The sequence below is a fragment of the Lepidochelys olivacea genome (assembly GCF_965140295.1).
Source record: "Lepidochelys olivacea isolate rLepOli2 genome assembly, chromosome: 25".
NCBI classification, from domain to species: Eukaryota; Metazoa; Chordata; order Testudines; family Cheloniidae; genus Lepidochelys; species Lepidochelys olivacea.
The window spans coordinates 5,980,299-5,996,985 of NC_140435.1; the positions used below are offsets into that span (position 1 = coordinate 5,980,299).

A 16,687-nucleotide genomic window follows, 5' to 3' on the forward strand; every position below is an offset into this window, starting at 1 on the left:
CCGTGTCCTTGCCACAAACCCTGCGACGGAGGTTTAGTTTCCATCGTATTGCAATGTGTGTCACTGCAACCCTCAGTAGCGCTGAAGTAACTGAATCTCACCTGCACCCATTTCAGTGGGACGCGGATATTGCAGCATTAAGAACATCAATCAATTTTCTTGCTTATCATGCCCTTCCCATGACCTCTCCTGAAGGGAGAGTTATTCAGCGGGGCTCAGGCTCAGATTTTGCTGTTTCCTCTTCATACTGAAATGTTTCCCGTAGATAATTACTTGGGAAAAGTGAAGGAAGGGATTCACCCCACACAGTATATGTCTGATTCCCATGCGCACATACAAAAGCCATAACGTGAAAGCAATCACCATTAAACCCTGGATCATTTACTCTCCTAGTGAACACCGTGTCATACCTGTCCTGGGTTCAGAAGCACCCCTGTTCTTAGCCTGAGGAGGGAGATAAGTTCCCTTCCCTCCTTGCTGTTGCTGTCTCTACACTCTTCCATGCAGCTGCTTTACATTTCTTTGGGGCTTTCCCCACCCTCTCATGGATATCAAATGTTTGGCAATATTTTTTTACAGCCTCAGTTTCCCCTGCCCCAGTGAGGGGTTGATTCACAGCCCTGCTCAGCTGGGCTTCAGTTTTCCCACTTCCGGACAGAGTTCCGGTCACAGTCACACTTAGCACCATCTCCGTTTTTTCTCGTAAGAAAAGACAGTGGAGCAGTCCCCATGTGGCTGTGCAGCTCTACATACTACCCCTCACTACCCGGAAAGCTGGACACACAACGTATCCGTTCTCTATGGAACTTCAAAATCTCTTAGCCAAAGGAAGTGGTTTCTACAGAACAAAAAGAGACCAGTTAGTCTACCAGTTTTTGCCTTATGTTTCTACTATGGTAATATTTGAAAACACTGGCATGTTATATGCAGAAAGTGGAAATTTATCCCAAAAAGGTTTTGCCCAACTAGCACTTTCATAGAATCATAGAATATCAGGGTTGGAAGAGACCTCAGGAGGTCATCTAGTCCAACCCCCTGCTCAAAGCAGGACCGATCCCCAACTAAATCATCCCAGCCAGGGCTTTGTCAAGCCTGACCTTAAAAACTTCTAAGGAAGGAGATTCCACCACCTCCCTAGGTAACGCATTCCAGTGTTTCACTACCCTCCTAGTGAAAACGTTTTTCCTAATATCCAACCTAAACATCCCCCACTGCAACTTGAGACCATTACTCCTTATTCTGTCATCTGCTACCACTGAGAACAGTCTAGAGCCATCCTCTTTGGAACCACCTCTCAGGTAGTTGAAAGCAGCTATCAAATCCCCCCTCATTCTTCTCTTCCGCAGACTAAACAATCCCAGTTCCCTCAGCCTCTCCTCATAACTCATGTGTTCCAATCCCCTAATCATTTTTGTTGCCCTCCGCCGGACGTTTTCCAATTTTTCCACATCCTTCTTGTAGTGTGGGGCCCAAAACTGGACACAGTACTCCAGATGAGGCCTCACCAATGTCGAATAGAGGGGAACGATCACGTCCCTCGATCTGCTGGCAATGCCCGTACCTATACATCCCAAAATGCCATTGCCTTCTTGGCAACTAGGGCACACTATTGACTCATCTCCAGCTTCTCATCCACCGTAACGCCTAGGTCCTTTTCTGCATTCAGTCCCTAGTCTGTAGCGGTGCATGGGATTCTTCTGTCCTAAGTGCAGGACTCTGCACTTGTCCTTGTTGAACCTCATCAGATTTATTTTGGCCCAATCCTCTTATTTGTCTAGGTCGCTCTGTATCCTATCCCTACCCTCCAGCATATCTACCACTCCTCCCAGTTTAGTGTCATCTGCAAACTTGCTGAAGGTGCAATCCACACCATCCTCCAGATCATTTATGAAGATATTGAACAAAACCAGCCCCAGGACCAACCCTTGGGGCACTCCACTTGATACCGGCTGCCAACTAGACATGGAGCCATTGATCACTACCCGTTGAACCCGACAATCTAGTCAACTTTCTATCTACCTTATAGTCCATTCATCCAGCCCATACTTCTTTAACTTACTGGCAAGAATACTGTGGGAGACCATGTCAAAAGCTTTGCTAAAGTCAAGGAACAACATGTCCACTGCTTTCCTCTCATCCACAGAGCCAGTTATCTCGTCATATTTCCACACTAAAAGCAGACTCATTTTCATGAGAATTAGCAAACTGCATCCAAGGTGACATTTCACTATTTCACTATTTCCATGGGAGTAAAACAAAGAAACCCCGCAAATGTCATTCTCGGAACAAAGCATGCCTTCACCTGAGCGAAATATTGCCAATTGTGCTGTAAAATCTCTCCACAGTGTGGGAAAGAGTCGTCATCGGAGACAAAACTTCGGCTTTCCGTCTTACAAAACAGGAGAAAACCGTTTAAAAATTTTTTTTGGCCCTTTCTCCCTACAGAGGTAATTTTTCTGCTCTGCAAACTCTGACACTGACGTAACATGAGCTTCCATTACCAAATGCTGCTGGAATTATACAGAGTATCAGCTACTTCTTCACTCCTGAAGATGGCAGCGAGCAGAGATGATGTTAGGATTCTCTGAGTGCCCTAGCCATTAATCTATTTACCTGTAAAGTGGAGTATTTCCTGAAATAAGCGTAAAGGTAGCCAGAGTCCTCCCATTTCAAAGCAGCCTCTCACTGTAGTACCAGAGCTGCTAGACAGCTACTTGCTGAGCACAGGGCAGCAGAGACATGGGAATCCAGGCAGCTATTATGCTATAAAGGGGTCAACATAATGCTTGTATTTTACAAACAGCCTTTGCTGTGACACTAACAACACTGAGAATTATTAAACCTGAAAAACCGTTAAAAATTCTCTTTTACTTTTCACAACCAAATAAACTCTAACAAAAATGATCATAAATGAAACAGTGGCAGGGAGGGTTTGCACTTCACTCGTGCCTTTCATCAGATCAAATTCGAAGCTGTGCATGTCTCTTGCAAATGCACTATGGTAAAAATGGTCAGCACTAGGCCCCATATCCAGGCACCCCCCATCTAATCTATCGATCCATCTATCTAGCAGTAATGTAGGTTCTGAGATTCATACAGTTTAAGGCTCTGAGAGAAGATTGTGATCATCTAGTCTGACCCCATAGAACGCAGGCCAGAGAGCCTCCCAGGAGTTCTTTGGGGAAATGCCCACTCTTCATTTAAAGATCCAGTGCATTCCTAGGGGAATTGTTCCTGTGGGTGATTACCCGCCCGGTTACAAATGTGCACCCTATTTCCAAGTTGAATTTGTCTCGCTTCAGCTTCCAGCCCCTGGATCTTGGTCTGCCTCTGTCTGCTAGAGGAAAGAGCTCTCTGCTTGCAGAGATCCTCTCCCTGGGTGGATGTAGAGCGCCCATCTCCGTGAGGGCTGCTTCTAGGGGAGGATGAGGCCCATCATTTGCAATGTGCTTGGGCAGCTTGCAGGACGAAATGTGTCTGTAAGTCTCATCTTACCTATCTAGGAGCTGGAAGAGGTGCCCCCGTGTCCCCGGGAGAACACTGGCATGCTGCCTTGGACAAATCATTGACAGAAATCTTCATGTGGGTTGATTCTGCCCTCCCCCTGCTCACAGGGGCTGCAGTGCACAGGCTCTCTGGGGGGGGATTCAAACTGTGCCCAGGAGGCAGTGGGGTCATGCAGCCCAAATACAGCGTGGTGTTGCCAAGCAAAGAAGTCAGCAATGTTATCCAAAGCCATGTTAACACCTAAGTGCCAGCTACTGCCCAGCTGTAGGGTCAAACTCCTGGCACCACAACCCCACAATAATGGAGAGGACTCAAAACTCAATGTTCCTTTGAAGTTATTTCAGCCCAAAGTAGGGGTCAGTCACTCTCCTCAGAGCCAGTCATTCCCAGATCCTGGTCGCTCTTGCGAGCTAATCCTCAGCTCCTCTCTGGCCCCTCACAGCTCCCAGGGCAGACTGGAAATGACAGTCAGTTTACCCTGGGGGTAAAGGGAGGCAGCGCTGTAGTGACCTGCTCAAGACACCACCCACAGCAAGTCAGAGTCAGAGCCAGGAATAAAACTCGGGAGTTTTGGCCTCCCAGTCCTGCAGTCAGAGCACAAATCGGAACTCTCCCCAGCCGGGGGAGCAGGGGCAGGGGGCAGCTGCCTTTGGCAGACACACAGCCCCATTTACATATTAGCTCTGGAGTTAGGGAAGTGGGAGACATTTCACAGACTGACAAGCCCAGCCTATACTCTGAGCTCACAGGCCGATTTGTCCAGCCAGCAGGATCCTCTAGCCTCTGTCTCACAGTAGCCTGTGTTTCACAGCACAGAGCCCTGGGCAAGAAAGGTTTCACCTTATGCCTTTTTTCCATAGAAGAGACAGTCAGTGCCAATCTAAATACCAGCTACTGCCCTATTGAAACTTTACGGCCAGCCCAGCAGGCTCCCCATTGTGCCGTCTCTGAGCAATAGACATGAGGACCCTGCACCAGACGGCGCTGCAGCGACCAGCCAACTGTGAACGCTGTCCCAGTGGGGGGCCCCGCTGTTCTAGGGGAGAGGGGTGAGGGGAAGAGGAAGGTGAGTAGCCAACAGGCAGCCCTAGCCTCCTTAGGGGAAGCTGCACCTAGCAGGGAGTCAAGTGGCAGTACTAGGGAAGTACCAAGCCTTTTCCCAGCTGTCTCTGGAAACCTTCTCCACCCAGCAATGCCACAGAAGGGTCATTCCGGATCCAGAGAAACCCTTCAGGAGTGAACCCGGTATAGTGGTGGGTCTATGCTCCTCTCAGTCAGCACTGCTCTCCCCGGGCCCTGCACATCAAGTGCCAACACCTCATTCCACTCAATCCCGTGACATAAATTCAATGGCACCAGGATTTGGCACCATGGGACGATCCCTTAAGCAGCACTTATGTGACAAGGGCCCAGAGCCTCAAAGACATTTAGACACCTGGCTCCCGTTCATTGCCATGGCACTGAGGTGCCTAAATACCTTAAAGATAAGGACGGAGCTGCCTCTGCTTTTCATGCAAAAGCATGAAATCACTGTGCAGACACTTCAGCCATCACCACCTCTGAACACTGTACAAGATCCGAGCCTACAAATCTGTACAATTGGCCAGCTTTGCTCTCCTCTGACTGGAGACTTCCAAGGGGCGACTGTGAATATTTCACATATTAGTATTGGTCTGGAGCTTGGACTGAATCAGAAATTACACACTGATTCTACAGTGGAGATCTGTCTGATAGGCTAGTGTCCTCAATACCTTGTGTCCCTAAGGGAGCCCTGATCAGTGACTGAACCTTAACGTGCTCAGCAATGGAACAAATTCACTCTCCAGGAGGGAAGGGTTAATGTCTCCCTTCACAAGAGCAGTGAATGCCAGCAGACGCAGCCTCACCCCCTCCTTGTCTTCCTGTAAGCTCAGAGACTAGCATGGAGGAACCTCTGAAAACTGTAACTTATCACATCCCTTAGCGAAGCGAAGGCTCTGTTTGTCTTGGCATGGAAGAACCTGTGTCTACACAGCTGGAGAGCTTGTTTTGTCTCCTAGTGCAAGTCTGGACCAAATCAATTCTCCAAAGGCTTTGTAAAAATGTTCTCTGTATTTAAAGAATTTTATATATTACGAGACATCTCCAAAACCCACACACACACAAAACGTGAAGGCAATTGGATTTTTCAGTCTTCCCTGGCACTGGCATATCCAGAAATTGCTTTCTTTACACATTTGCCAGATTCCTCCTAGAACACAGCCCTTATTATTATAAATATGCAAGCCGTAGAATTTATGCTACCTGCTAAACCAGCAGGGGGGAACCGGCCACCTACATGCTCTGGGGCCCAATCCTAACCCCACTCCACATATGGAGAACCCATGTAAGTCGTTATAGGTTTAGCGGGAGTAGAAAGCTTTCAGGATGGGGCCCCCTGTTGTGTAAGACTGTCTGTCATCATGGCACCTGCCTAAATACTTTATAGTAATTAAAAAAGAGTGTTTCAGAGGAGCAGCCGTGTTAGTCTGTATTCGCAAAAAGAACAGGAGGACTTGTGGCCCCTTAGAGACTAACCCATTTATTTGAGCATGAGCTTTCGTGAGCTACAGCTCACTTCATCAGATGCATCCCAAAAAGAGTGTGTGTGTGTGTGTGTGTGTGTGTACACTGCCTTACCAATCTTTGCTTCTGTAACAAAGTACAAGGGAGGGGAATGGAGCGATGTGTGCCCCTCTGTAAAGGTGTATGAAGGTTGTTAAAAGAACTTTAACTCCTTTGCACCCAGCAAAAGTGAGGCTCAAACCACCGCGGAGGCCATTGTTGGGGCACCTGCTCCACGGTGCTCAGCAAATAATTTTGCAGCCCATGGAACACTGCACAACTATTTTGAGCTCTGTGTATTTTGGCTGGCTGCTGTTCAAGCAGGACTGCCTGCCTGCCTGGGCCACCGGAAACCAATGTTATTCCTATCTCACCCTCTACATCAGATTGCCAAGAATTCAGAACTTGGAAAAGCCATTAGAGACAGGAACCAGCCAATCCTGGAGCAGGGAGCTAGATGGTTCACTCCCAGTCTCAGGAAAGTCAGCCGGGTGGGGGGAAAGTTTCCAGAGACCTTTGATGTGAATCCTTTGAGTTTGCACATCTGCTCTGGGGAGCGTTTCGGTTTCACTTCTGTTCTGTGCAGCGCTGACCCTCGCCAAACATCCCCTCAGCAAAAAAGTGTCCTTGGGCGTTCCTCTAAGCCAAAGGGACGGGAGGAAATTCCAGCTCTCCTAGCAGAACCTCATTCATTTCCACAAAGCCCGTCCAGCTTCTCAGCACACCCTGGCTGCGGAAGCTCGAGCGAAGCCCCCGGCCGCTGTGTGCCACAGTCTCAGCTGCTGTAAACCAGCGGAGCACCATTGACCTCAGTGAGCGGCCCCGATCACAGACTCATAGAATCACAGAACATCCGGGTCGGAAGGGACCTCAGGAGGCCATCTAGTCCAACCCCCTGCTCCAAGCAGGACCAACCCCAACTAAATCATCCCAGCCAGGGCTTTGTCAAGCCTGACCTTAAAAACCTCCAAGGAAGGAGATTCCACCACCTCCCTCGATAACCCATTCCAGTGCTTCACCACCCTCCTAGTGAAAAAGTTTTTCCTAACATCCAACCTAAACCTCCCTCACTGCAACCTGAGACCATTGCTCCTTGTTCTGTCATCTGCCACCACTGAGATCCACAGCACCTAAGGCACTGGCCCAGGAGTTCATTATTTTTACAAACTATTCTAGAGGCCGAGCTGGCCACGGTTTTACACTGGAGCGTTTCTCAACAGGAAACTGGCTTTTTGACTAAAATCAACTGATTTCATAGAAAATTTTCATTTTGGTCAAACTTTTCTAGTTTTTAGCTGAAAAATCATAAATGGAAATCCCAACATTTTTTGTAAAAATTTTGAGATACTAGTAAAAAATGTCAGTTGTGGGTTAAATATTTTCTTATTTCAGTTTTTTTGGTTCAAAAAATTGCAAATCAGTTTTTGAGTTCAGGTTTTTGTCAAATTGCCTCTCTCCCCCCTCAAAAAAACTGAAGTGTGAGAGGGAGAGAAAAAATCTTCCTCATCGAGTGCATAGGATGGACAGTGCTCGGGAAATAAACTAGGCTTAGGGGGTGACGAAAACTGTAAGTCTGTAGGACCCCTGCCTCATTTGCTGCAGAAGCTGTAAAGTGAGCTGTGAATGCAGCGGGGGTTGCAGGAAGAGAAAGGATGGTCTCTGGTTAAGGAAGTTGAATGCCACTCTAGAGAACTGGATTCTATCCCTACCTCTGCCACAAAGTTCCTATGCAATGCTGGGCAAGACACTTTTCACATGTGACTGCTAACTGTGTGTTCTTCATTTTATGGGGGCTCAAACTAAGGTGTAATTATAGCACAGGTAGGCATAGCCATGCTAGCATTAATCTAGCTAGCATGGGTAACAACTGTAGTGAAGAGATGGTGGCATGGACATCATATTGAACATATACCCAGGGTCCGCAGCGGGTGTGTACTAAGGTGGTTAACCTGAGCTGAAGCCCATGCCACCATGTCTTCATTACTATTATGACCTGCTCTAGCAAGGGTGTGCTTACCTGTCCAACAACTACACCTTAACTCCCAGTGTAGATGTACCCTAAGACACCTGGGGTCAGATCTGCAGAAGTGCTGAGCACACAGAACAACACAGTGGGAGCTGTGGTTTGAACATACAAAGTGCTATAAAAATCCTAAGTACTCTAGAAAATCAAACCCTATATGCCTTACATTGGACACCCAAAATTAGTGGGTACAGTGGTCTGTACGCCTCAGTGTCCCTCTCTAAAGATAATACCACCTCCACATCTCACAGTGGTATGGGGAAAATAAATTCATTAACATTTGTAAAGTACTCACTTATTACTGTGATGAGCACCATGAAAGCACCCAGGAGGAAAACTAAGGTTACCTTGCTCATAAGGGGAATTCTTCAAGATGCATTCAGTATATTGACACTCTTGGGAAGCGCTGACCCATTGCAGCTAGGATGGTGGAAGCGCCTCACCCCTCGCATCCTGTCACTAGTGCTCACGTGAGTCAGGCAACATGGCTATAGGAGTACCTTCCAAATGCTCACGTGGACTGCCAAGTACTGATACAATTAGGATTGTGTATAAAGTGGGGAAGGTGCATGGGGAATGGGAATATGCAGAGTGCATCTCAAAGAACTCTGGTTACGAGTCAGTAACCTCCATTTCTTCTTCAGGTGCCCTTTGCAGATGCCCACTCTTAGGACAGCTTGGTGAGCAGTACCTCAGCAAGGATGGACAGAGCCCTAACTGAATGGTGGCTGAAGTACCACCCTGCCAAAATGAGCATTGGGCCAGGATTCTAAATCTAGTGCACAGTGAGAGGTCAAATGTGAATTGTTCTCCATGTAGTGACCTTGCAAGCCTCAGAAAGGGGAATGTGCTTGAAAACTGCTACAGTTACAGCCATTGCCATTGTATTATGAGCTCTAAGAGGAGCTGGAGGGGAAAGCAAAGCTGCCCTATAATATTCCTCCATACAAAATTTGACCCCTCAAGATAATGATTGAGCTGAAATGGTCCTACACATCAAAGAACTGGTATAAGAGAGAAACAACTTAGGAGAAGATCTGAAGTCCTTAATTCTATCCAGGTGATATGAGAGAAATCATTTTATCTGTCCATGTCTAAAGAATGTCTTATCCATGTCTAAAGAATGTAATCCAATGTCTTCTCCCTGGCTTATATGGGTTTTGAGGGAAAATACTGGTGAGTTTATGATAGAGTTACATGGAAATCGGAACCAATGTTTGGAATGAATTTAGGATGTGGCCTAAGGACCGCCTTGTCCTTTTGAAACATAGTATGGGGGGTATCTGCCATTACTACATGCAGCCCTTTAATGCTTCTAGCGGATGTGAGTGCAGCTGAAAGGCTGTTTTTATCAAAAGGTGAAACAAAGCAATCTTGGAATGGCTCAAAAGGGGAAGACATCAGTTGACTCAGTACTAAATTCCAATTCCACGAGGGGACAGCGATTCTGGTGGGTGAATAAAGGTTCAGTAGACCGTTCACAAATCTCTTCACCATGTCATGTGAGAAAATGGGTTTGTCCCTAATATATGCATGTACCAATGAAATAGCCACTAAATGAACTCTAATAGGTGATAAGAATAGTCCCTCTGTTTTTAAGTGTAACAGATATTCTAAGACCATATGAATGGGGGGAATCTATATTTCTATTTTCTGCCCATATAGTGAATCTTTTCCATTTGGAGACATAACACCTTCTAGTAAAGGGTTTCCTAGCATTAATAGCAATTTGTTGAACCTCAGTGGAGGTTCTATTTCTGTCAAAGTCCTAGCAGTTAGGTGCAGAGGTTTGAGGTCTGGGTGGAACACTGTCCCCTGTTGCAGCGATAATAGTGGTGAATAATAGGTCAGTTACCATTGTTGTCTCAGCCACCCCAGAGTATTAAGATCATCCTGGCAAAATCCTGCTTTGCTTTGGTTAAAACTTTGGGAATTAAAGGGAATGGGGGAAATGCACACGTGAGATCCATTCCCCAGTTTAGAGAAATGCGTCTGTCAGAGATTGACTGTCTGTCCTTGTTCATGAGCAGAAAAGAGGGCAGTTTGCACTGAGTCTGGTGGCAAACAGGTCTACAGGTGGGAATCCCCAATGTCTGAAGATAATAACCTCGATTGATGAATTCTCTAGAGATATTATGAATAGATACTGAGGCAATCTGCTAACTCGTGTTCTCTGCAACATGTAAAGAAATAGGGTAAAAATTGTAATGTATGCACCAATACCATAGCTCCATCATTTCATTGCATAGGTGGGTTGAATGAGTCCCTTCTTGTTTGTTCACATAATAAACTGCATCCATGTTGTTCATGGCCATCTGGATAGCTGGTTTGCATATCTGTGGGAGAAATGCTCTGAGAGCCAAACAGATTGCCGGCAGCTCCCATATATTTATGTCTAACCAGAATTCTTTGAGACTCCAAAGACCCTTTACTACCTGCGAGTGAAGATGTGCACCTCTGCCTATCTTGGCTGCATCCATGGTTACTATTAACTTTGGATGAGGTGGGTTGGATAATACCCCATTGAGCACTCTCTGCGGATGTAGCTACCATGTTCGAGAATGAAGAGTTTCATGCGGTATTGTAATTCTCTTCAGCCTACTGTCTGGACTAGGACTGAAATTCTTCAGAATCCAGTGCTGAAGTAACCTCCTTCTGAGACCGGCACGACGATTACATGTGTCATCCATACCAGGAGTCCCAGTAGCTTCGGAAAAACCCTGTCATTTGAGCCAGCTGTATTGTCAGTGAATGTATCAAATTGGTTATTTTCAAAAGCCTCTCTCCCGAAGAAAGGCCCTTCCTTTAACAGAACTGAAGATTGTCCCTAAGAAGGGACTCTTGAGATGAAATGAGAAATGACTTTTTCTTGTTTATGATGAGACCCAGGGTTCTGAATAGACAAGGAGTGTTCTGAATGGCTGCCTCTTATTCTTCTTTGTGTTAGCCCATCAACAACCAATTGGCCAAATACGAAGAGATATTGCCATTGTCAGTGATCTACAGGCAATATCAGACACATCGAACAATGCCCTAAGGGCATGTGTGGTTACATTTTGGTATTCATTAATCATGGCTGATGTTAACTTCCTTTGATCCTTTGGTAGATGTTTGGTGAATAGAGCCATCTTCTCCCATAATGGAAATTGATATTTAACCATCACCACTTGGTAGTTGGATATACACATATTTAAGGATGCAGAAGAAAATTATTTTCTACCCAAATAATCTAATTGTCTTCCTTCTTTATCCATTCAGTAGAAAATCTTGATTTTTGAAGAGTAGCTGCTATGACCAACGAGTCTGGTTGAGAATGTACATGAAAACAAGAGAGCCTCTCCTGTGGGATTTGCTACAATTTATCAGCCTTTTTGGAAACTGGTTGGCATGAAGATGGCTTGGACCAAAGGGTCTATGCTATTTGCCATAACAATTCTAATGTGGGCAAGGAGACTTTAGGTTTCATTGTCAACCCTAAGATATCAAATACCAGATGTGAAGTCTCCTTTAAAATTACTGATGGTAAATTCAGGGTCGATGCCATCCTATCCATCTATTTGTGGAACTGAATTGCATCCTCAGAGGGAAACAAGTACTCCCTCATTCTTGGTACTCCCTCATTCTCCTCAGGAGATGAACTGCTCTGCACCTCTCCTAAGTCATAAGGAAACATCCTGGGAAGTCCCTCTTGATATTCCTCTTCTGAGGTTACTTGCTCTTCTGCAGCAGAGGAACACTGCAATGGTCTTGGATGTGGGGCTCACCGATCTGGACATCTCTTTTCTGTTGAATGCAGTGTTCCGGCCCTGAAGAGACCAGTCTTCCAGCATGCAAAGAAAAATGAGGAATTGACCAATATGGCCATAGCATTCACAGAGGCACAGGGTAGTCCTGCCAGCTTTTCCAGTATCATAGTCTACGAAGACTATCCAGGGAGTTTGGGCTCTCTCCTTGTCAGAACAATTTTTCAGTGAAAAGAAGGTCCAGTCAATACCTGTTCTGGATCTGGTTCTAGCTCTCAACTCAGATCCGATCCTGGCTCCAACACTGAAGCCATTGATGAAACCTATGACGTAAGAACTCTAAAAAGAGAGGGCAGGGAAATGATCTTCCCTGGTGATCCTGCAAAGCTCTTGTCACAGATCTGGATGACTCTTTGGATCCAGCAGTAGACAGAGCTGACTCCAGTCTCCTGCTTTTACTGCCTGATCCTTTTGAGCTCTCAGATCCTGTAGGCTTTGCAGCTAGCCCCTCCTTTTACAGAAGGACCTGCCATCTATTTTGTCTGTGGATGTTGTGACAGACCCAGAGCAGTGGGGTGCAGGAGTCTGGTCGAAGGCAAATATACTGGCCACTCGATGAACAGTTTTCTGTTCCCTGAGTGACCAGAGCAGGGCCTACACTAGAGCAATCAAGAACCTGCTAGAACCAATTAAGACAGGCAAGCTAATTAAGACACCTGGAGCCAATTAAGAACATACTAGAATCAATTATGGCAAGCAGACTAATCAGGACACCTGGTTTAAAAAGGACCTCCCATCACTTAGGGGAGGGTGAGCAGGGAGTGAGAAGGCGTGCTGCTGGAGGACTGAGTACAAGCGTGATCAGCCTTCAGAAGGAAGATCCTGCGGTGAGGGTAAAGAAGGGGTTGGGAGGAGGCCATGGGGAAGTAGCCCAGGGAGTTGTAGCTGTCACACAGCTATTACAAGAGACACTGTAGACAGTTGCAATCCACGGGCTGGAACCTGGAGTAGAGGGCAGGCCTGGGTTCCCCCCATCCCCCTCAAATCCCTATTTGAGACAAGAGGAGGTGACCTGGACTGTGGGTCCCATCAGAGGGGAAGGTCCCTGGCCTATCCCCCGACCCACTAGGTGGGTCAGCAAAGACTGCAGGCATTGTTCTCCTCCCTTTCTCCATGCTGGCCAGTGATGAGGTTAGCTGAGTGAACGGCAGGTTTGGAAGCTGTGTTTTTTCACCTTGATGTCCGTCATAGTCGGTAAGTAAACTGTTTGTTTTACTGTTATCTATTTCTAATCTATCTTTTAACAACTGTAATCTATACTAGCTAACTAACTACTAAAATACAACTAATTATGAACCTACATGTATTATTTGTATGATTATTATTTTATATTTGTATTTTTATTAATTTTTGTTCGGCTACAGCGCTAGCGACAGAGACAAACGGACAGAAGGGGATTCATGGCCCAATGCTGCATTGGTTGGAAGGAACTGAGATGGCTGCCATGCCAGTGCCCTCTGACCGTGTGCTGGGGACAGGACGCGAGGGGTCAGGCATTTCTAACAGGTGCTGCAACTAGAAGGTTCTACCATCCTACCTCGGTGCAACCCAAGAGGGGGATGTGCAGAGGACACTCCAAGAAGAATTGATATTTCTGTATTGATTGACAGATGAGGTTAGAAATACTGAGTAGCTACCTACTGTCCATCCTGTGCACTGAATGAGGCAGGAATCCTATGGAATAAATAGCATGGGATCACATAATTAAAGACTCTATCATAACGCACACACACAATGGGGGCCAAATGAGTATGGCATGGGCAAACGTAACGTGGCATTTCCTAACTTAACTTCCAAGGGCTTGAAGTTGAAACGTTTATGTTCTTTTTTGTAGTAACATCAGTGATAGTAATATAATAAACTGCTCCTTACCCCTCTCACACTGTGGGCCAGTGAACCCGTAGACACAAGCACAGCGGTTTGGTCCAATGCACCGACCTCCGTTCTGGCAGCCATTTTCACAGACAGCTATTCAGAAATAGAAAGATGGGTGAGATTACACTAGACAGTGGTCAAACGAAGTACAGCCAGAAATTCTGCTCTAATGGAACAACCCATGATGAGAGATGCACGGCTGCTGCAGAATTTGGAGCATCCCATGTTTTATGTTATATATTATTTGCAGTTCAGGGATCTTCCCCACATACAGATCCAAAACAGAAAGGTAGGTTATTTTTTCTTCCTGCTTATAAAGAAATCAATTATAAGTGGACTGGAAACCAACAGCTCAGTCAACAGAGAGGTTTTGCTGGGTGCTAGACTCTCAGTTAACACAGCTTAGCTCTGTGATCCAATAATGAAGGAGTACAAAATTAAAAACTGTGAAAAGGGAAAATTTGTGCTAGACATGCTCAAATCTGAGCAAAATGGTGCATGTCAGAAATCAAGTGAGGGAGAAAAGTGATTATTAGGGATGTTGATTAATTGCAGTCAACTCACACAATTAACTCAAAAAAATTGTGATTAATCGCAGTTTAATCATGCTGTTAAACAATAGAATACCAATTGAAATGTATTAAATATTTTTGGATGTTTTTCTACATTTTCAAATATATTGATTTCAATTACAACACAGAATACAAAGTGTACAGTGCTCACTTTATATTGCACGGTAAAAATGATAAATAAAAGAAATAGTATTTTTAAATTCACCTCATACAATACCATAATGCAATCTCTTTATTGTGAAAGTGCAACTTACAAATGTAGATTTTTTTTTGGTTACGTAACTGCACTCAAAAACAAAACAATGTAAAACTTTAGAGCCTACAAGTCCACTCAGTCCTACTTCTTCGGCCAATCACTGAGAGAAACAAGCTTGTTTACATTTACAGGAGATAATTCTGCCCACTTCTTATTCAAAATGTCACCAGCAAGTGAGAACAGGTGTTCACATGGGACTTTTGTAGCCAGCATTGTGAGGTATTTACATGCCAGATATACTAAACATTCGTATGCCCCTTCATGCTTCGGCCACCATTCCAGAGGACATGCTTCCATGCTGATGACGCTCGTTAAAAAAATGGGTTAACTAAATTTGTGACTGAACTCCTTGTGGGAGACTAGTATGTCTCCTGCTCTGTTTTACCGGCATTCTGCCATATATTTCATGTTATACCAGATTCAGATGATGACCCAGCACATGTTGTTTGTTTTAAGAACACTTTCATAGCAGATTTGACAAAACGCAAAGAAGGTACCAATGTGAGATTTCTCAAGATAGCTACAGCATTCAACACAAGGTTTAAGAATCTGAAGTGCCTTCCAAAATCTGAGAGGGATGAGATGTGGAGCATGCTTTCAGAAGTCTTAAAAGAGCAACACTCCAATGCGGAAACCAAAGAACCCGAACCACCAAAAAAGAAAATGAACCTTCTGCTGGTGGCATCTCACTCAGATGACAAAAGTGAACATGCGTTGGTCTGCACTACTCTGGATCACTATCGAGCAGAACCGTCATCAGCATAGATGCATGTCCCCTAGAATGGTGGTTGAAGCATGAAGGGACATGTGAATCTATCGCATCTGGCATGTAAATATCTTGCAACGCCGGCTACAACAGTGCCATGTGAACACCTGTTCTCACTTTCAGGTGGCATTGTGAACAAGAAGCGGGCAGCATTATCTCCTGCAAATGTCAACAAACTTGTTTGTCTGAGTGACTAGCTGAACAAAAAGTAGGACTGCGTGGACTTGTAGGCTCTAAAGTTTTACACTGTTTTATTTTTGAATACAGTTATTTTTTATACATAATTCTGCATTTATAAGTTCAACTTTCATGATAAAGAGATTGTATTACAGTATTTGTATGAAGTGAATTGAAAAATACTATTTCTTTTGTTTTTTATAGCACAAATATTTGCAATCAAAAATAAATATGAAGTGAGCACTGTACACTTTGTATTCTGTGTTGTAATTGAAATCAATATATTTGAAAATGTAGAAAACATCAAAAAATATTCAAATAAATTGTATTCTATTATTGTTTAACAGTGCGATTAATTGCACGATTAATTTTTTTAATCACTTGACAACCATAGGAAGACCAGGGATCTTTCTCACACACCTGCAGTGAAGAACCAGGGACAAGCCTGCCTGGAACTCAAGTGACACTAGCAGCAAGTTGATGTAATGATCTGTCATATTAAAAGAGCGGCTAACTACCTGAGTGGAAAATCGTGAATCCCAAGGAAAAACAGTGGGCAAAACCTGCCGTAATGGGATTTGTGCCTTTAGAACAGCAGCGATTCTACAAGGTGATGTTGGGAGGTTCACAACATGATTATAAAAGAAAAACAATTTTCTGAGCTACCACTTGATAGCAGGTGAAAAGAGCCAAATAGTCAGTGCTGTCTGCCTCCCTACCAGAGTGAAACAACCACCGTTTGACTGCTTTCAAAAATGGCGACCTTCGGGTGGGAGGTGAACTCTGCAGATGCACATCTGAACTCTGCATCTGCACTGACCAAGGACAGCGAGTGAGGTGCAGAGAAGGGATGGGCACGTTAAAGGAACTTTTGGTTGCTGGAGTTAAGAACCTGAGGGAAAAGGACACTGCCCAACTTACTTGGGGGTTGGGTCTGTTGCTCATGGTTTACGTTTCTGAACCCTGTTTGCGGCGTTTTCCCAAATTAATGCCGAGTTACTTCCCTCCTTTTATTAAAAGTGTGTGTGTGTGGCGGGGAAGGGGACTGGGGGGGGGGGTGTTTCTACACTCAGACTGTGCTTGTGAGAGGGGCCAAGGGCTTGGTGTGTAATTGTCCCAGGTCAC

General features: G+C 45.1%; 1 protein-coding gene across 1 annotated transcript in view; it reads right to left on the reverse strand.

Annotated features, from left to right (window-relative positions):
• The window catches only part of FBN3 (fibrillin 3), a 287,866-nt gene that overhangs the window by 183,434 nt on the left and 87,745 nt on the right, over positions 1–16,687 (reverse strand). The window contains exon 6 of the mRNA XM_084614426.1: positions 13,789–13,884. Coding sequence (XP_084470552.1) covers positions 13,789–13,884 — 96 coding nt within the window. The remainder of the gene's footprint in view (positions 1–13,788; positions 13,885–16,687) is intronic.